Source organism: Macaca mulatta, chromosome 3, assembly GCF_049350105.2.
Source record: "Macaca mulatta isolate MMU2019108-1 chromosome 3, T2T-MMU8v2.0, whole genome shotgun sequence".
Taxonomy (NCBI): Eukaryota; Metazoa; Chordata; class Mammalia; order Primates; family Cercopithecidae; genus Macaca; species Macaca mulatta.
Genome location: NC_133408.1, coordinates 156,104,286 through 156,125,458, shown reverse-complemented (window position 1 = coordinate 156,125,458; position 21,173 = coordinate 156,104,286). Strand labels below are relative to the sequence as shown.

Below are 21,173 nucleotides of genomic sequence, written 5' to 3'. Positions count from 1 at the left end.
AGCAAAGTAGAGAGGATTGTATAAGATCATCTTGGTCAGAGGGAGCAGCTGTGCAAAGTCCTCTGACTTTGAGAGGGGCCATAGCATGTTCTTGGGACTGAAAGAACATCAGTGTGTCTGGAGCACAGATCATGAGGATGTTGTGGTATGAAATTAGATTGGAGAGATAGGCAGGAGCTGAATCACGTGACTTTGTAGGCCTTGGTAAAGAGATGTGATTTTATGAATGCATTTTACTGAATGCAGTGAGAAGTTACTAGAGGATTTTAAGTTCTGTGTGTGTGTATGTGTGTGTACCTCTGTGAAAATGTGTGTTGCTGTGGAGCAAAGTGGCCAAATGAGTTGGATGGGGTTAAGGATGGAAACAGGTAGGATTGCCTAAAGTAGACCAGGATTTAAATTATGGCTGCTCACAATGAGGTTGTGGCAGTGGAATTGAGGCAGGGGTGCAAAAGCAAGATACATTTTGAAGATGGAACTGACAGAATCTGGTAATGAACTGGCTGTAGGTCTTGAGGAAAAGAAAGATCTACGGGGACTCCTAGGTTTCAAGCTTGGGTAGCTATGTGGATGACTGAACAATTAAATATGATGTAGAATATTTGGCAGGGTGGAGGAAGCATGAGTAGTACAGTTTGGAACAGCGTATGATAGAGATATCTATGAGACAGCCATGGGAGATGAGATTGTCTGGAGAGAACACGCACACAGAGACAAGAAGAGGGCTTAGCGTGGAGCCTTGGGCTATTTCTTCATTTATGGGTTGGATAGAGGACAGCTGAGGAGTAAACGATCTCAAAAGCAGAATAACAAACTGGATGACAAACACCCCTGGGAGCAGATATATTAGAACAAAAGAACTAATAATTTATATCTTCTTAAATAAACATCCTAACTGAGAAAAAGAAATATATTAGCAACATGAAACAAGAAAAGAAATTCCCCCCACAAAAAATGCCATGTAAAATATCAGGATAAAAATGTAGATTTGAAGGAACCTAATAGGTGGGATAAACAGTGACATAGATACAGCTGAAGAATGATGGAGTTGAAAGACCACATGGAAGAATGCTTCTAGAAAGATAGAAAAATCACACACAGGTCCATTATATTGAGATTTAAGAATGCCATAGGCAAAGAGAAAATGATAAATGACACAAATGACATCAGAGTTTTCAATAAATGCAGAATGCCAGAGGCAATGAAGTAATTTTAAAAAAATACATAAGAAAATAAATTTGAAGGTAGAATTTTACAATTAATAAATTTGTCATTCAAACATGTGATGGCAATAAAATATTCTCAGGCATACAAGGCTTTACCATAAAAGAACTCCCACTGAAAAGATGTTTTAACATAAACACTCAAAAAAATAAAGCAAGAGAAGAAAAAACATCAAGAAAAAAAAGAACTATATCCAAAATACCACAGAATTAAAGCTCTGTATGTTGTCAATATGATTGGCAACTCCCATCGCGGGAAGGCCAAAAGTCATGAATATATACTAAAATTCTTGTCTAGTTAGAGGATATACATACACATACAAATGTATATAATATACTGTATATATATATTAATTACTTTAAACAAGAAAGTATTAAAAAGAAACAAAAAAATGGGATACTTGCAATAAAAAGTAAGAAAATAGAAGAAAAGAAAAATGTATCAACAATCACAATGAATATAAACAGACCCAATTGGCCAGTAAAAGAATGAACTATCAGATTGGATAAAAAACAAAATCCAACTCTGTACTGTTTATAACAGTCTCACATAAAGTGTAAGAACATGGGAACCGTACAGGCACACAGTCTAGGAGATGCCATTCACGTGACAGTCTCTCTAAATGGCATTCCCTAGAGCTGGGTAGTGTACTGCTGATATTGCTAGTGCATGACAGCCCTCAGAGTAAAAGATTGGACCTAAATACATCAGGAAAATGTTTATCTTTTACTTTATTTTATTTTATTTTTTTGAGATGGAGTCTTGTGATCTCGGCTCACTGCAACCTCTGCCTCCCAGGTTCAAGCAATTCTCTTGCCTCAGTTTCCACAGTAGCTGGGATTACAGGCACCCACCACCACGTCCGGCTAATTTTTGTAGTTTTAGTAGAGACAGGGTTTTGTTGTCTCTGTTGGCCAGGCTGGTCTCAAACTCCTGACCTCAGGTGATCTGCCCGCCTCGACATCCAAAGTGCTGGGATTACAGGCGTGAGCCACTGCACCCGGCCAGGAAAATGCTTATCTTAAGTAAACAGGTATAACTATGTAAGTTTTTAGCAAAATAAACTTTATGACAAAACAATAATTAAAGATGGGAAGACTCACCTCCTAACCATGAAAGGTATGTAGAACCAACTTATCAGTGAGATGAAATATTTCTAAACAGGTATGCACTGAATAGAGTAGCTTGAAATGTATATAAAGTAAACAATTATAAATTATTAGGAGGGACTGATAGTCTAGTCTTCTCATTTAAGAAACAGACTAGACAAAAAAGTCATTAAAATATAGAAAATCTGAACAACAAAACATAAATATAATAGGCATATATTGAATTCCGCATCTAAAAATTAGAGGGTGCATATTCTTCTCAAACATACATTAAATATTTATAAAATTTATCATGGACCTGACCGTAAAATGTCTTAATACATTTCAAGAACAAGTATATTTAGATCATATTTTTTCCCAAAATAGAGCTAGAAATTAAAACCAAAACTAATTTAAGAAATTTTATATATTTGGCAATTAAAAAACATAACATTTGTCAAAACTCATTGAATTTAGTTAGGATATATGTATTTCACTTTAATGTTAATTATGCCTCAATATTAAGTCATTTGCATTTCTAAAGACAACCAGTCAACAATTAGCAAATATGTACTAAAATAGTTACTAAGTATAATAAATATCATACTTGGAATAAATAAATAAAAAAACATGAAAAAACTCTACATAGAACATTATGAAACTTTACTAAAAATGCTTATAAAGAAATAAATGAAACTCTACTTCCATGGTTAGAGCTAGGAAGCCTTGATATCATACACATGCCAATTTTCCAACTTGATCTAAAGATTCAATTCCAATTAATATTCCAAATGAGTTTTTATTAGAAATGGATGAGACAATTTTAAGTTTTTCTGGAAAATTAAATGGCAAAAAAATAACTAAGGCACTTAGAAAGTAAGGAGTAAAGAAAACAGGAAATTAAAACTTGTCTTACAAGATTTGGAGACTCACTTTAAAATGTTATATGAGTACAGGAAAAAAAATTGACCAGTGGGCTAGAATAGAGAGTTCAGAAATCAATCCAAGTATGAATGGAACTTCAATAAATAACAGAGGTGGCATTATAGTTTAAAGGAGAAAGGAGGACGTTTTCAATTAATGAAGTTAGCAAAAATGGTTGTCTCGTTCAGAAAAAAATGAAATTGGATTCCTACATCACGCCACACAAACAAATCAACTCCATGTAACTGGATTAAGGACTTAAATGTTAAAAGCACATCTTTAATGTGATTGAACATATTGCAAAATATTTTTATGCTAGAAAAACCTAAGATATTTAAACTCTTAGACCACAGTAATGCTAGTTAAAATACAATAAATATCTTACTGATCTTGGCACAGGAAAATCTCTCTTTGACATGATAGAAAGTACTAAAAATTAAAATGGATAGATTTGAACACTAAAGTCAAAATACTTGTGTTCACTAATAGACATTTTAATAATGAAAGTGAAAATAAGGATAGAAATTGAGAAAAGTATTTGAAACACATGTAAAAATAAAATGTAAACATTAAGAATCTATAAGAATTCCTATGACTCAATGATAAAAGACAAACCATTTTTTAAAAACCCTTGCTGAATGACATGTCATTTCCCAGAAGAAGCCCACATGACCAAAAACCAGTGAAGAGACACTTAACCTTATTGGTAATCAGAAAGGTATAAATCAAGACTAAAATAAGATACTATTTCACACCCACTTGTTTAGCAAAATTGAAGAAGTGTGACAGTTCCAAATGCTGGTGTCTGTGTAAATTGCTATTATTACTTTGGAAAGTCATTGGTCATATCTAGAAAAGGTGGGGGTGTGTCATTTTTCAGGACTGAACAATTCAGTCCTGATGATAATCCCTAGAGAAATTTATGCCCACAAGCCCTCCCAGTGGAGGTATAGAAATATGATTATAGCAGTACCATTGGCATACCATGTCCTCCTCAAGAGGCAGCTGGATAAAAATGGTTAGGTTCACACAACAGACGAATATATAGCACTGAAAATGAATGACCTAGAACTATTTTCAACAATATGAACAAATCTTAATGTTAAGTGAAAAAAAAAAATCAAATGCCAGAACAGTCCATTCTGCATGATACTCCTTAAAAAGACTTTTAAAAGAACTAAAACTAAATGTTTTTTCCTCACCCTGGGAGATTGTATTTAAAATTTTTTAATAGGCAAGAAGATAATAAATACAAAATTTTGGAGGATGGTTACCTCATATGGATGCAGGGGGATGGGTGGATGGGAAAGAGAATGAACAAATGTGTAGTTGTGAATTCTAGTTCTTTGATTTGGTAATGAATTCATAGGTGCTAATGAATGATCATTAAATAATAAAAGCAAATAGAAGAGAGCTCCACATGAACCAAGGATGACACTGACTATTGAGCATGCCTATGCCTACATCTGGGAACCAGAAATAAAAAATTGTTTAAAAAACCTGTTCAGCTGGGAACTGTTGAGCATACTGTAGCTCTAGCTTCTCAGGAGGCTGAGGTGAGCGGATTGCTTGAGCCTCTGTGTTCAAGACCAGATGGGGCAACTTATCAAGAACTCATCTCAGATAAAACAAAAACAAAAAAACCCCAAAAACCCCAAAACCTGTTTGGCTTAAAATTATACCCTACCTACAATTATAGGTAGGGTAATTTAATAGCGTTTAGGCAATGTATATAAATAATTCTCTTGTTAATTTTGGTTGTAAAAGAAAGAAGAAAAAGCATTGATGGTTGGAGGAGGTTATAAGGTTATGGGAGGGAATGTGTTTTTTTTTTTTTAATGATAAAGTTATATGTGATGTTCGGAGGCTAATGAGAGCAATTCAGAACACAGGGAGAGATAGATAGTAAAAGAGTTAAACGAGATGACAAATGGAGCAAAGATCTTGTGAAAATAAGAAAGGATGAGATTCAGAGCACATGTGACGAGAATGGCTTTTGCTCAGAGTAGGGAATCATCCATTTTAGTGGAAGGGAAAAATAAGATGAGAGCAAGTATCGGTAGGATTGGTGTGCACTGGGGAAGTGGGGAGAGTTTACACTGATGGTAAGTTGGGTAATGCACAACATCTTGAGACATTCATTATTACTAAAGCAACTGGCAGACCTGAGAATGAATATGAAAGTCAAATAAATGAATGGAGAGTCCTAGAGAAAAAAATAGTCTTGAATCTTAACGGTAAAATGGTTCTATCGGTTATTTGATAGAACCTACTCTGATTCCATGGATATTATTTAATATTTGTCAAATAATATAAATATTAGAGTTTATTTCAAAAAGTGTGTTTCTTTCCATCATTAAAATCTCTGTCTTGGAGTCTGCACATCAACTTATTACTTAGTCATTTTATGGTCTTGAAAGTCACTGAACTATAATGTGACTGAATATACTCTATCATGAAACATTTTTTATGTCATAAAAACTTATATGTAAATGCTTAAATCAAAGATTTTGGTAAATTTGTGAGAGCAGTTTTAATTTTATATTTTAGACTCAAAATGTTTTAATTTGCAATTTAATTGGCGCCCATGTTGTTGACCATTACTTGTTCTCAGTAGAGACACAACTTGCTTTCTGTTTTGCGGGATTCCCACTAACTATATGATTTGGTGTCATGGTTTAGCTCCCAGATTCTGGAGCCAGATTCCATGGGTTCATAATCCTGACTTTGTTAGTTACTAGCTGTGTGACTCTGAGCAAGTTACTTGACTCTTCTGTGCCTCAATTTCTTACTCTGTAAAATTGGAATGATAATGATAATACATACCATATAGGGTTATGGCAAATATTACGTAAACTAATACATTTATAAAGGATACAATTGACATACGAAGTTGATTACAAGTTTTAACTATTACTTAACTTCTGCTAATGTTTACTCCAATTCTGCTCACATTACTTGCTTATTATACATTTCAGAGTGGATGAAATAATTCTGCAAGCCAGTGGGAACAGGAAGCTTCATGAAGAGGAGAAAGGCTTAGGGCTCAGAAACCACACAGAGCAGGAGGATAGATGAGTGGAAGGAACAGAGCTTTGAGGATAGACACCCCTGGATTAGACAATAACTCCAATACTTATTAGTGATGGTGAATGGGTGTCTTTCTAAAACTCTTTAAATCTTATTTGTAAAATGGGGACATCAAAATCTATTTTGAAATTTTGTATAAATTTGCAATAATGTCTGTAAAGTATTTGGCAGAAGCTCAGAAATGACACAATTCTTTAAATCCACTCACCCCCAAATTTTAAACAAAAAATAGCAGTATATCCTACACACAATTTTTAAGTTTTACTATTTAAGTTAACATCATGCTATGAACGTATTTCCATGTCATTAAATATTCTATTCCATCCAATATTTAAAAGTTAATAGAAGTCTGTTAAATGCATATACCATAATTTATTTAACCGATTTGGTTGTTTTGAATATTTATGTTGTTTCCAATGTATTATGCTACTGACAATAAAATAATGAACATCTATGATGATGAACCTTGGTATGCCTCTATTATTTTTATTTAGTAAGAGGAATTGTGGGATATATCATGTGTGCATTTAATTGTCTTCCAAATGGCTTATTCCAGTTACTCTCACAGATGCAATGAATGAGTGTGCCCACTCGCCTGCATCTTCACCAGCATAGACATTACTTTTGTTTTCCATCTCTGCAGATTTAGGTGAAAATAATGTCTCATTGCTTTAACTCTTACTATTTCATTCCTAGTGAGTATAAGTTTTTGTATGATTGTTGTGTACTTCTTTTGTGAACTATCTTTGCTTATTATTCATCTTTTTCTTAATGTATGAAAGTTCTCTGTATTTTTAAGTATATTATAATGCTATGCATTCAAATCTTTCTGTTATCAGTCTTTATCATTTGTTTTGTATTTGTTTCTACTGTTTTTGATATATAGAAGTTTGATATTTTATGTGTTTATTGCCATGACCTTTTATTTTATGATTTCAGCCTTCTGTGTTACGTTAAGGGTGCCTTTCTTTACTTCTCCCCTCCACCCACTGTCAAAAATATGGATTATAAATTAAAACATATAACGTTTGACTATTAGCACCCACATCAGGGAAGGTATGAGACCTTCCTTCCTTCCTTCCTTCCTTCCTTCCTTCCTTCCTTCCTTCCTTCCTTCCTTCCTACCTTCCTTCCTTCCTTCCCTCCTTCCTTCCTTCCTATCTCTTTTTCTTTCTTTCCTTCCTTTCCTTTCTTCTCTTTTCCTCTCTTTTCTTTCCTTCCTTCCTTGTTTCTTTCCTTCCCTCCCTCCCTCCCTCCCTCCCTCCCTCCCTCCCTCCCTCCCTCCCTCCCTTCCTTCCTTCCTTCCTTCCTTCCTTCCTTCCTTCCTTCCTTCCTTCCTTCCTTCCTTCCTTCCTTCTTTCCTTCCTTGTTTCCTTTTCTCTTTCTGATGGTCTCACTATGTTGTCAAGGCTGGTATGAACTCCTGGCCTCAATTGATCCTCCAGCCTCAACCTCAGGCTTCCAAACTGCTAGGATTACAGGCTAAATATGTGATGTATGAAGCTATTTATTACCAATATGGAGTAAAATTGTCCAAAACCATATAGTTATTTTTGTAGATGGAACTGGATTGGAAGCTGTGATGATTGACTTTTTGTGTCAGCTTGACGGGGTCATGGGGTGTCCATATGTTTGGTCACATATTATTCTGAATGTTTCTTTGAGGGTGCTTTTGGATAAGATTAATATTTATAGATAGAGTAAGGCAGATTGCCCTCCCTAATCTGGGTGGGCCTCATCTAATCAGTTGAAGGCTTGCATAGAATAAGCTGACCCTGACCCTAACCACCAAGTAAGAGAGAATTCCTTCTGCTTGACTGCCTTCAAACTGGAACATTGAATTTTTTTTCCTGCCCTTGGATTTGGTCTAAAATAGCAGCTTTTCCTGGCTCCTGAGCCTGCTGATGTTGGACTGGAACTACATCATCAGCTCTCCTGGGTTCCCAGCTTGCTGACTCACCCTGCAGACTTGGGAACTTGTCAGCCTCCATAATCCTGTGATCCAGTTCCTTATAATAAAACTCTTGCTCTCTATCATCTCCATCTATCTCTATCTATCTCTATCATCTCCATCTGTTTCTATCTCTATCCCTATCATCTCCATCTATCTCTTTCTCATCATCTCCATCTATCTCTACCTGTAGCTCCATCTCTAGATATACATCTATTTCTATCTCTGTCTGTATATATCCCTATATATCTCTATCTCATTCTCCATCTATCTCTATCTCTATTTCTATCTCTCTCTCTATCTGTCCCTATATATCTCTATCTCCATCTCTATATATGTATCTATCTCCATCTTTCTATCTCCATCTCCATGTCCATCTCTATCTATCTCTATCTTCATCTCTCTCTTTATCTCTATCCTATCTATTATCTATCTATCTATCTATCTATCTATCTATCTATCTATCTATCATCTCCTTCTATCTCCTATTGGTTTTCTTTCTCTGGAGAACCCTAATATAGAAGTCCTGAATGTAAACTTAACTAAGCAATAAATTGAGACTGCAAAATACCTCTTTAAAACCCAGTTAAGACATGGCAGACTTCAAGGCATTGGCCCCGAATGCAAATTGTGTCATTCACCAAGTGAGAGTATTAATATCCATCACACAAGCTTGCTGGGGGCTCAAATTAGATGACATATAAAACATTGGGCAAATTGCTAAAAAACTTTGTTATTAATTATAACTTTTATCTGAAGTAACTCATAAATGGTGATGACCTTAGCAGAAATATCCTGAGTGACTCTGCAATAATTTTAAAGTGGGAGACTATTACCCCCCACAAATACATACAAACACGTACACACACTATGCACATGTTCACTACCTACAAATACATAGACACACATAGACGCTGACATGTAAACACCTGTTTTGGGAAAAAATAGTAAAAGTTGACTGTTTAACTGTTAAACATTTTTATTGTGCAGGCTTGTAACCTTTATAGGACATGCATGATAAAAAATATTGTAAAGTATATCAGTAAGCATATAAAATTTCAGCAATCTTTTGGACCAGTAATTGATTTGCATGAGGGACTAAGCATCTATGTAGAACAGACATGTCTTGGAATACACAGTTTACAGACTGAATCACAAAGCCATTTCCTAAGTGATTTTCTTCATATAAAGATAAAAATATCTTTACATTTAAAAAGTATGCAGTATAGCACATTTTCAGTTATGTACACAGTTTAAAAGTAAAACTATATCCATGCCAGTGTCTGTTTTAAATGCAAAAAAGTCAAAGTAGGTAACAGGTTGGTAATTAAAGTGTCAGGAAAACTGGAAGAGGCAAAAATCAAGCGGAGTTCCAATAAGTGTATGAAAAAAAATAATAAAAGCATAACTGAAGGTTTACGAAAAGTCCCCAAGGGCAGAATCACAATATGAGCAGGAGGAATAAAAAGCTTTTGGATATACCAGGCAGCTTTCTGTATGACTCAGGTTTACAGGTGAAATTCCTCAGTTTGAGTTCAGAAGAATTTGAACTTATTCCAGCAAAACTACTTCAATCTTTTTATTACTGCCTCCTCCCCCATTTTCTTTCTGGGCAAAGGGACGCTTGGATTAGGTCCAAAGCTCCTGGCAGCAGGAGGGGCCATGTGTCACAGCATAACAGACGGTTGCAAGCGCTTTACTGAGCAGGGGTCACGTTTGCAGCAACTCTGATAGGCTCACACAATGGCCTCCGTTTTAGGGCCCCTCCCTGGAGGCCCACTGATCAGCTGAAAAGGGAACACAATGTTGAACCACTAAACCACCCCGGTGATGGATTAGTTTGGATTCAGGAAAGCGTGATTATTCTTGAAAATAAACGAAGCTGAATAGACATGCTGACCTCATTCAGCTGATGAGAGGCAGGGAAAGCTGGCTTCCAGGCCTGCCAGCCCACAGAGGGCTCAGTCCTATTGGTCCACTTTAATTCATTTCATCGGGCTAGTGTTGACCATACTCACTATGGATAAAGATGTTGCCTGATGAAGCCCAGACGTGAGCTTCACCAGACTCTGTAGCTCAGAGTCAGAAACACTCATGGAAAACTAGGTCATGGATATTCTAATTTTGGTCTTCAGGGAGGCTGCTGACCTAATGCGAGTTGCTGAGTTAGACCCTGTTTGAAAAGGAAAATGTGAAAAACAGGAAGGCACTTAGGTCTCATTATCTATAGAACAAATATTCAGGCACAGAAAATATCATAGGTTAAAATTTCAAGAAGAGTAAGGCATTAGTTGGATCATGAGAAGGCAGAAGATTATGCTGGATTATGGAAGGAATGGCAGTAATCCACTAACTCCTTAAACGATGGGAAAAGAGTTTGCTGAAAATCTGCCCACATACTTGTACACTCCATGGCATACCCTGGAATTCTTCCCTTAACATAAAATGACCAACATTTTAGAGTAGGCAGTTGAGGTTGTTGGTTCTTTTTTTTTTTCTCCTCAGTTCTTCATATTTCTCTCAAATTACCTTTCAATAATATGTTCATATCTCAGCCAATAAAGCGATGGTTGATCCACATGCAAATAAAATGGTAAGGAAAAAAATTTAAATGGGTTTTAAAAATTCAGACTGCCAAAAATAGATGAAATAGCTCAGAAGAGACATAATACTTATGAAAACTGAGAAAGTGATCTTTTTGTTCTCAACCAAGACAATTCATTCATAAATTGTTGCTGTATTAGCAAGTTGAAACTTGAAATTGGCACCAGGAAAATTAAAAGGAAAAAAAATCAGGTATACTTCTATCCTTGAAATGTCATTCATATTTCTTTCTGCAAGTTGATGCGGACATTGCTGAATATTTTCCCAACAGCTTCAAAGAGTGGGTCACAGACGGTGTGGACGTAGATGGAATAGACACGGCTGATGCACTGAATCTCAATCAGGAAGCTCTTAATGCATGGTACAACTGCCCAGATGTGCAGGAAAGAGAGAATGGCGAAGTAAATGCCCCAGATGAGCGCCATTGGGATGCCAAAGAGGGCAGACAGCAAGCGGTAAAACCAGTATTTCGTCACAGTGAAGGTGGTGAAGCTGGCCTTCCAAATGCCATCGAAACTGTGTGTCCCTTCTGGTTCTGCAATCACATCTTCAAAGTCAATCTAAAAGGAAGAAGTGACAGAACATGAGCACGGAATAGAAGAAAAGAGAAAAAACCCACTATTCAGTATCCATAGACATATACTGTATTAGCATTTATGAGTTCGTTCTTTGTGAGATGCTTAAAGGCAACCAGCAGCATCAGCATCACTTGGAACTTGGAAACACAGATTTTTTCATTTTTATTTTTTTGAGACAAGGTCTTGCTCTGTCACCCAGGCTGGAGTGCAGTGGCATGATCATGGCTCACTGCAGCTTCGACTTCCCAGGCTCAAGCAATCTGCCTACCTCAGCCTCTTAAGTAGCTGGGACCACAGGTGCATGCCACCACACTGGGCTAATCCTTTTTTTTTTTCCAAGTTTTGTTTTAAGAGATGGAGTCTCACTATTTTGCCCAGGCTGGTCTTGAACTCCTGAGATCAAGGAATCCACCCACCTTGGCCTTCCGAGGAATTGGTATAATAGGATGAGCCACTAAGCTGACCTGAAGCACAGATATTTGGGTTCCCCTTGGACCTTATTTTCTCTCAAGGGTGGAACCCAGGAGATTTTTTTAACATGTTCTCTAGGTGTGTCTCTACCACACAAAAGGTTGAGAACTGCAGCTCTAGAGAAAACCAAATGGATGTGATTAAATTTCTTGACTTAAAGTAAAACCCCCAAACATGGATAAGGATACAAGGCACTCAGTACAATGTAATGAACATGACATAATTTAACAGCCTTTGAAGACAACTACACATGCAATGTTAAGGGGCAGTTAGTTCATAATTGGTTAATAATTCTTCAAATGTCCAGTTAGCATAATTACTTCAGGAAATTAGATCATGGTGAGCTGGGAGGCATCAAGAAGGCTTCATGAGGGGGGATATTTGAGCAGGGCTTGGGCAATTGGGTATGATTTGGAGAGGAAGAAGAAAGGGACCTTGGAAATGTGTCAAAGCCCCAGGAACAAGCAAGGGTGTCACAGCGAGTGTCTCAGGCAGAGTAGACCTGTGTCACCAAGTCTGGAAAGATGGGTTGAGACAGACTGAATATTATTTTACAGACAGTGGGGTCTATGGAAGATGTGGGAGCAGGGGAGTGTAGCCACAATCGATACACTAGTTTATCAAGATGAGTTTGACAACCGTATGCACGGTGGGAGAAGGAGGAAAGAGACTCAAGGCAGGGAGACTGTTGTTGTCACTCAAGTTTGAAGGGCCAAGACTGGAAAGGTGGTCATAAAGAAAAGAAAAGAAAAGAAGGTTCCAGAGATGCTAAGGGAAGAATCCACAGGACTTGGTTAGCTCAAGGGTGGGGATGAAAGGAGCTGGAATGCAAATTTGGCCCCTTTGCCAATAGCTCTCCCAAGTACACGTTCACCCAAACGATTAATTACAGGAAGTTTTATCCCTCTGTAAAGGTTTATATAAACTACACTGAAGCATAGGATTAAAAACAGAATTACCAACAGAAAGGTAGGACAGAGCCAGTGCAACTGCTTGGCAGTGACAGCTATAGGAAGGGATTTAATGCAGTTTGAAATCCAAACAAGTGGATGACTGCCAGCAGCGACAGGCAGGCTCAGGATTAGGGAATAAGGACTGCCATGACTCCACGGAGCTGCTCAGTGCCAAAAAGCCACCTTTGATTCAACAAAATAAAATGTCTTCTGGAAAAAGTACATGATGCTTACCAATTTTTAAAGTTTACTTTGTAGAACATTCTGTTTCTTGACTTATTGTCCAATGTTCTAATAATGTAATGTGAAAAAAACGGTATGGCCACAATTATGTAAGTGAGCTTAAGTAGATTTATTGTCACTCATTTTTTCTTCACCCATTTGGATCTAGACACAGGGTAAACATTTACTTGTGTGTTTTAAAAGGTGGCAAATCAGGTCAATACTTTTATGAAGTTTCTGTGCAAATTATTTGTCTATTATGGGTTTGTGTTCTGACACTGCATTCTTCCCAAAACTATCAAAAATAAGGGGCTGTGGTTTCCCTGCATTTAACCGCAAGACACCTAAAGAATTTTATTTTTTAAAGATGTCCTTGTTTTGTAAGAGGATTTGAAGGCAGAATTAAAATAGTACAGCAGGTGTTCTTAATCTGGGGTCAAAAGATGGGCAATGGTCACCCATGACTGCCCTGAGATGGGTACACACATTTTGACTGTATAATGGGAAATGATCCATCACTTTTATTAAAAATAGTCTGTTACCAAAGAAGGTCAGGAAGCAATTTACTGGGAGCAGAGGATTCCTACCTCTTTATAGAGCAGACCCGAAGCAGGTCTGCCTTGAGATCCTTTTCCTAGGAGGGGAAGAGTTGTGAACAGTTGTTGGCTGGTTATTATGATCAGACACCGTTCTCATTTAACTGACAACAACTCTGTAACATAGTATTCTCACTTTATAGAAAAAATGTGAGGTTCAGAAATGCTAATGAGTTGTCCAGGTAAATGAGAGGTAGATTTGAGGTTTAAATCTGACCTGAAAGTTATCAACTTTCCTCAATATTGCACCACTTTACAAAAATGTTTTTCAAATTTTCTGTAAGGTGAGTATGCTATTTCATAATTAAAAGGCACATTAATAAAAATGAGTTAGCCAAATTTAACCCTCTGGTAACTGCAACAATTCTCACGGCATGTTCTTTGAGGACAGTGTTACGCCATATATACAATTGGTCTTTAGTGAAGATATTTATAAACATGAGTATGTAAGATTTCTTAATAATAATTCTATTTTTCTAAGCATAAATTCAAATTATTTTTCAATGAATACATTGGAGATTCTTATACTTTCTTTTAAGTTGCTTACAAAATTTCTGATGCCTGTATTTTCAGTGAAACTGCATTTTCAGAAACTGCTAGTGAGCATGATTTATCCTCAAATGTCCAAGTGAATTTAGAGCAGGTCTCCAGTGGTGGAAAGCAACATGACAAAAATAACATGTTATATAAATATATTCAGTTAGTTATTGCTGCTTAGTCTTGAATATTTAAGGCAGTTTAAAAGAAAACTAAAATTACAGCCAATTAGGTGCAGCTGAGAAAGAAAGCAACACCAGTTAAAGGAACAATAGAGTCAGAAATAAAGCTTAGTTTCTTTTTACCTCCATTTACACAGCAGTAATTAGTTTTAGAGCAGTACATGAGATAATTTATATAAAGTACTTAGTATGGGTGCAGAGCATAGCAATATGATTAGTAAATGCCCAATAGATAGTAGCATTTAAAAAAATTTCTTGCTTTTGGTGACTAGGCCGGCCTTCCTTCCTTCCTTCCTTCCTTCCTTCCTTCCTTCTCTCTCTCTCTCTTACTTTCTCTTTCTTTCTTTCCTCTCTTTCTCTCTCTCTTTCTCCTTTCCTTCCCTCCCTCCTTCCTTTCTTTTCTTTTCTCTTTTCTTTTCTTTTTTCTTTTCTCTTTCTTTCTCTCTTTCCTTCCTTCCTTCCTTCCTTCCTTCCTTCCTTCCTTCCTTCCTTCTTTCCTTCCTTCCTTCCTTCCTTCCTTCCTTCCTTCCTTCCTTCCTTCCTTCCTTCCTTCCTTCCTTCCTTCTTTCCTTCTTTCTTTCTTTCTTTCTTTCTTTCTTTCTTTCTTTCTTTCTTTCTTTCTTTCTTTCTTTCTTTCTTTCTCTCTCTCTTTCTTTCTTTCTTTCTTTGTCTTTCTGTTTTTCTGTCTTTCAACAGGGTCTTCCTCTGTCACCCAGGCTAGAGTGAGTGGCACGATCACCACCCACTGTAGCCTTGACCTCCTGGGCTCAAGTGATCCTCCCACCTCAGCCCCCAGAATAGCTGGGACTACAGCCATGCATCACTGGCTAATTTTTTTTTTTTTTTTTTTTTTTTTGTAGAGATGAGAAGGTCTCACTATGTTTCCTAGTTCTCCTGTCTTGGCCTCCCAAAGTGTTGGGATTACAGAAGTGAGCCACTGCACCAGGCTGTGACTCGGTTTTTAAATAGACAATTGTAATAAGAGGAACTATCAGCTGCAAAGCACATAAGGACTGTGAATTTAAACCCCACCAGTGGCTCAAAAGAGCTAATTTCCACTTGTAGTAGTCTTCACCACAACCCACTGAAGTGCATGTCATTCTTCCCACTTTACAGATGAGAATACTGCTGGGGGGTAAGAAATTATCCAAGGTCACAGAGATGATAAGTGACAAAGCTAGAACTTGTTATATTTCAAGTCTGTGCTTTTTTGCCTTTGTATTCCTGAGACCACAAGCCTCCTTTACAATTGTCTTATTTACTTAATTTTCACCCAGATAGATATGCTTCCTAAAATATTCCCATTTTGATCATTAAAATAATTACTCTTTTTAATGTTTCCACTTTAAGTTAGGACATCTAGTACCTAGCATGTTTTGCATCCTAGGTACTAGTACTAGTACATTATTGGCACTGATTGTATTTTTATGGCTCTGAACAGTATGTTCTCACAATCCTGGGCACCCAGCCAGGGACTCTCATGCTAATTGACAGATATGGAAACCGAGGCCCAGAAGAATTAAAATGAGACAGACATTCTCAAGATCCCAAGTGAATCAATGGAAAAGCTGCTATTAGAACTCTAATTTCCTGATTCCCAGGTCTATGTCCAGCCTTGTGCTTCACACTTTTTCCCTAGGAAGTTACATCACCCTCCCCACATACCTTCTCTGTCTACTCCATTTATATCTCTAGGTCTCCTTTAAATCTCTCATTGCTTTCTAAGGCATTGACTTGAAAGTATCTTTGTGTGAGTTTACGAGAAATGTCCATTCTACAGTGTGAACACAGACATTTTTGTACATCTATTCATGGTAAAAAAAAAAACCAGAAAGGAATATTTTTTACAAATCCAAGTATATTTTGACATGTATTCAGAATGCACTGAATCCAACAAAGTTCAGCTAAATAATTGGTCATTGTATTTAAGGGAGTTCAGAGTTCCACATCAATCAAAGCACACCTGCTTCAGCAGATTCACAGATATTTAAAGCTAAAGGGATTCTTAAAGCAATAGAGTCACATTTGAGATAGAGAAATTGAAGACCAAAGTTGTCAGATGACTGGACCAAGTATACCTTCCCATTTAAAGGCAGCACTGGATTGCAGTTTAGGCTTAGGAACCCTCCTGGGCTCTTCCACTGCTGCTTGCTATCATCACACAGACTTGATCAGTCTAGGTGCTACATTCTGGATACCTGCGCCTGAAATTCAACATCCTCAGGCTATCATGAGGTCCCACAGGTTTATTGTTGAGTGGATGATGGTGTCTCTTTCTCACAATCCCTAATGGGTTCGTTGTTCACATTTAGCATCAGTTTGATTTATCTCTCATTGAAACAATCACTCCCGAGTCCCGTTTCCTAGGGTACTCACTCCACTTGCCCTTCTACAAGGGCCGGTCTTGCTTGGAGCAGCACTTTATGTGCTCACTTAGAGTTTGAGCGGAACAAGAATTAAGAATTTGCTTAAAACCTCAATGCTCAGGAGGTGTAGGTGCCATTAGTTTCTCAGAGTGGGATGCCTCAGATGAGGCTGAGCTACTCCTCCAACAACCAACTTTCTGTTCTGTAATTTATGGAACAAGTTTGGCCTTCTGGAGAGAATTATTATGCAGACCTAAAGATGAAAGACATAAATGCACTTCATGATATTTTTGTGTCTCAGCAGACACTTTATAAGGAGTTAACAGTTTATATTTCTAGATTTTTACAAATGACATGAAATACCTTTGTGCAGCATTGGCTTATGATACTACAATTTCAGAAACATGAATTAACACAAATCAAGCAGCAGACGTCAAGAAAAGCAATCTGTCTTGTTGTGTTTTGATAATACTTGGCTGATGCAGTAAATCTCAGATTTCATTCTGTTCAATGTATCTGAAGGCAATATTTGAAAAACAATTTACATGTGCACAGGATTTTTTAAATATAGAATCTTTTCTGGGTTTCAAAATCTGGACATTTTATTTTGAATAAGGAATTTTCAAGAAGAAAACTTAAGTACATTTGAGATTTCATAAGTAATGATCTTACACATTATGTTTCTATTGGAAAATACCTTTTTAGACTGCTATTGGAAATTGTGATTGTACTGGGTATATAGAACACATAAAAAACAACACATATGATGTTTACAGAAGACTTGTTTGTTGCCTGCCCAAAATTTACATTCTCACTTCTCTGCCAGCAGGATCCTGATGGATTCGAGTAATGGTAATAATCCTTTGATTTCAGAGATGAGTCATAGTTGGTTTAGACTTGCCATGATAATGTTAGTCTTCTTGGTGAGTGATTGGTTTAAGGCAGGCATGTGACTCAGTTCTGGCCAATGAAATCTGCTAGAGGGGACTTCCAGGAAAGCTTTGTCTTCCTTATGAAAAGAGACAGAGGCATATGGTGTGACTCTTTGCCCTTTTCATCCTGCTTAGAATATGAGGTGTTGCCTATGTTGTGATTGTGAGGTGACATGCATGATTAGAAGGCCCAGAAAACAGAAAAGATGCTGCTTTTGCCATTATCAAGCTACTGAAGCAAGGCCAGCAGCTGCCCACCCCTAGACTTCTGCTTATGTGACATAGATATACCTTTATTTTTAAGCCACAGCTGTTTAGGTTTTTAGTTACCTGTAGCAGAAAGCATTCTCAAAGCACTCTTTCCTGTTGGCTTGCATGTTAGTCATACATTTCCTCTTTTAGAAACATGAGCTTAATTTCTGACCTCAACATATCTTTTCAACACTACTGGACTCTATTACCACAATAAACTGCCTGCCTAAACTGTATCAGAAAATGTTTGCTTTACATTGATAGAAGTTTTAGCAAAGCACAAATGGGATGGTACATCAACTAAGACTGTGACAAATTAATATATTCTTTTCATTTAGAAAAATCACGCTTAGATGCAATAGACAGCATCTAAGATGGATATCAATGACCCTCTCTGCTGGTGTTCATTCCCTTGCATAATGCCATCCCTCTACGTGTGGGCTGGACTTAGTGATTTGCTTCTAAATAATAAAACATGGCAAAAGTGATGGGGTAACACTTCTGAGATAAGGTTACAAAAGACTGGGACATTCACCTTGCTTGCCTTTCTTGTTCTCTCACTTGCTTGCTCTACTGGAAAGCAGCTGCCATGTTGTGAGTTGCCCTGTGGAGAGGCCCATGTGGAAAGGAACTGAGAGAGGGATCTGGCTAACAGCCATTGGGACACGGAGGCTCTCAGTCTGACAGCCTAAGAAGAACCGAATCCCACCATTGGCCACGTGAGTGTGCTTAGACATGGATCTTTCCCCAGCTCAGCCTTGAGAGGACCCCAAGCCTGAGACCTGGATTGCAGCCCCTGAGAGACCCTGAGCAGAACCATTAAATTAAATCACTTTGATTCCTAACACATAGAAACTGTGGAGGATCTATGTTTGTTGTTCTAAACGACTCAGTTTTGAGGGTGATTTGTTATGCAGCTAGACAATTAATATAATTCCAAAACAAACCACTTTTGATGATGATTTCTTATTTTCTACTTTCTTGCCCTTTTCTATTAGACAGTTCAGTTTTCATGTTTACAGAAAAATGTATGCAATGAATGTCTATCAGATGCCCTGGAATTTGGTCCTGGGACAAAGTCCAGAAATAGATGAGAAGGAAATATAGCATTTACAACTTTCTACAATTCATACCAAACAGAATATTAGAAAAAATTTAGGCTATAGATAGTGTTTTGGTTGAAGTATTAGCCCATATACCTGAAGTGGCTTGGATTTATACCCAGGCATGCACCAAAGACCAAGGGCCAGCTCCATCTGGAGCCCTGATCACCAGATTTCAACTCTGGAATGTAATGCTCCATTCAGCACTAGCACAGGGTTCTCATTTCTCAGGGGTTCTCAGCAAAAGGATCACCTGGTGAAGGTGCTTGTTAAAATCCAGATTCTCCAGCCCCATTTCAGAATCGGATCAGAATCTCGGAGATGGGGCCTGGGGATCTGTATTTTTACCAGGATTGCCCTTTGTCTCGTGCAAAAGACTGGATGGTGCCATGTTCCCTTGGATTTAATTACAGCTTCTTTTTGCATATGCCATTCTTTCTCCTTCACTCCTGACAGCCCTAGTTTGTCCCCTGCTCCTTTCTGGGAGCTCCTTATGGGCTGGATGGCATCTGGATACCAGTGGATAAATGAGTGGAGCTACTTTTTGGGAGGCTTTTGCTAATTTAAACCCATAAATATGTATTGCTGGGTAAAGATAAATGACCATTATTTACTATGAAAACACACAAGTGGACAATAGAAATACTGATTTATTGTCATTATTCTAAACCCTACATAAATGCTTTTTTAAAAAAATTAAATACATACTTGTAAAATCCTACTGTATATGTCAAACCCAGTAATACAGGGAGAGGGTTTAGACCCATTTCGAACTCCCTTGTTTGTTCCCACACATATTTTTAACACGTTGAGCTTCCTTTGAAGTCGGTGGAATAAATGTTGTGTGTGAGTGTGTGGGTGCAGAGGAGGTTGAGAAATAGCACAATTAAATGTTACCAGAACAAGGAACTTTGCTCTAATACCCATGTGTTTCCTCAGAGGCAATCTTTACTGGGCCAAACTGGCACCTCTGGGGAAAAGGCTGCAGTGCTCTTGCGGCCCCTACTGAAAACAGGAGGCCTGGATTGTACTGTAGATGCCTGTGTTGACGGGGGTTCCCAGGGATATCCACCTAGACCCCTAGGAAAAATGTAAACCTCTGGAAGGAGTATTGACTCTTATTCTTGGGCTTGAACATTGGTTCCCTCGGAGTGACACATACTAAGTAACCTCCCCCGGTGGAAGCAGGGGTTTCCAGGGTTTCAGGATGGAAGTGGGTATTTATCTACCTTTGTGAGCAGCTGAAGAGGGTTAGGGTGTGGGGTGATGGGTGTGGAGGGGACCCGCAGTCACTGACCTGAGCATCCAGCTTGGAACCTAGAGCCTCTCTCTTTGAAATGACCTCCCTCTTGTTGCTTCCCAGTCATTACAGCAGCCTCAGAATAATATTTTACATTGATAGTGTCCTATTTCACTCATCTGCTTCTCTTCACAAGTTTGTGAAGATCTAGATCACTTTTATATTAAGAATTGTCTTTTACGTCTTTTGTAAAGTCCTTTATTTCCCCACTGAAGGAAGGTCACTTGACTAAGTGACTGCATCAAGACCAGGACTTAGGGCAAGGTCTGTGTCTACTACAAACATCTGGTATCCTCTATAATACCTAGTGGTACTATGCACATGTTAATTAGCATATAAATATTTCTTCGTAGGCAAATTTTATTTTTTTATACTTTAAGTTCTAGGGTACATGTGCACAACGTGCAGGTTTGTTACATACGTATACATGTGCCATATTGATGTGCTGCACCCATTAACTCGTCATTCACATTAGGTATATCTCATAATGCTATCCCTTCCCCATCCCCCCATCCCACAACAGGCCCCGGTGTGTGATGTTCCCCTTTCTGTGTTCAAGCGTTCTCATTGTTCAATTCCCACCAAGTAGGCATAGTTTAAAGGAACTATAAATGCCGATTGAAAGGATGTAGCCATATATAACATTTTACCAACCATAATATTATCTCTTATTAATTCTTTGCCTGGTATTACAAGCACATTTTGAGATATATATATTTATTTATTTTTAGCATCCTCTTTAATCCCACTATTTTATTTTAAATGATTTAAAATTCATTTAAAATAAAATAAATAAAATA

At 37.6% G+C, this 21,173-nt stretch overlaps 1 protein-coding gene and 1 long non-coding RNA gene across 4 annotated transcripts in view; both read right to left on the bottom strand.

The window, feature by feature from the left end:
- Window positions 1-9,238: 9,238 nt before the first annotated feature.
- The window catches only part of CAV1 (caveolin 1), a 35,794-nt gene continuing 23,859 nt past the window's right edge, over window positions 9,239-21,173 (bottom strand). For 2 of the 3 annotated variants that reach the window (XM_015134736.3, XM_028844899.2), the window contains exon 3: window positions 9,239-11,441. In XM_015134736.3, coding sequence (XP_014990222.1) covers window positions 11,100-11,441 — 342 coding nt within the window. In that variant the 3' untranslated portion in view covers window positions 9,239-11,099. 3 annotated transcript variants of the gene reach the window in all.
- Window positions 15,078-19,867, bottom strand: LOC144339914 (uncharacterized). Its single transcript, XR_013415500.1, has 2 exons — window positions 15,824-19,867; window positions 15,078-15,786 (listed from the first exon to the last, which is right to left on the bottom strand). It is a non-coding gene; the product is annotated as an uncharacterized LOC144339914 (long non-coding RNA).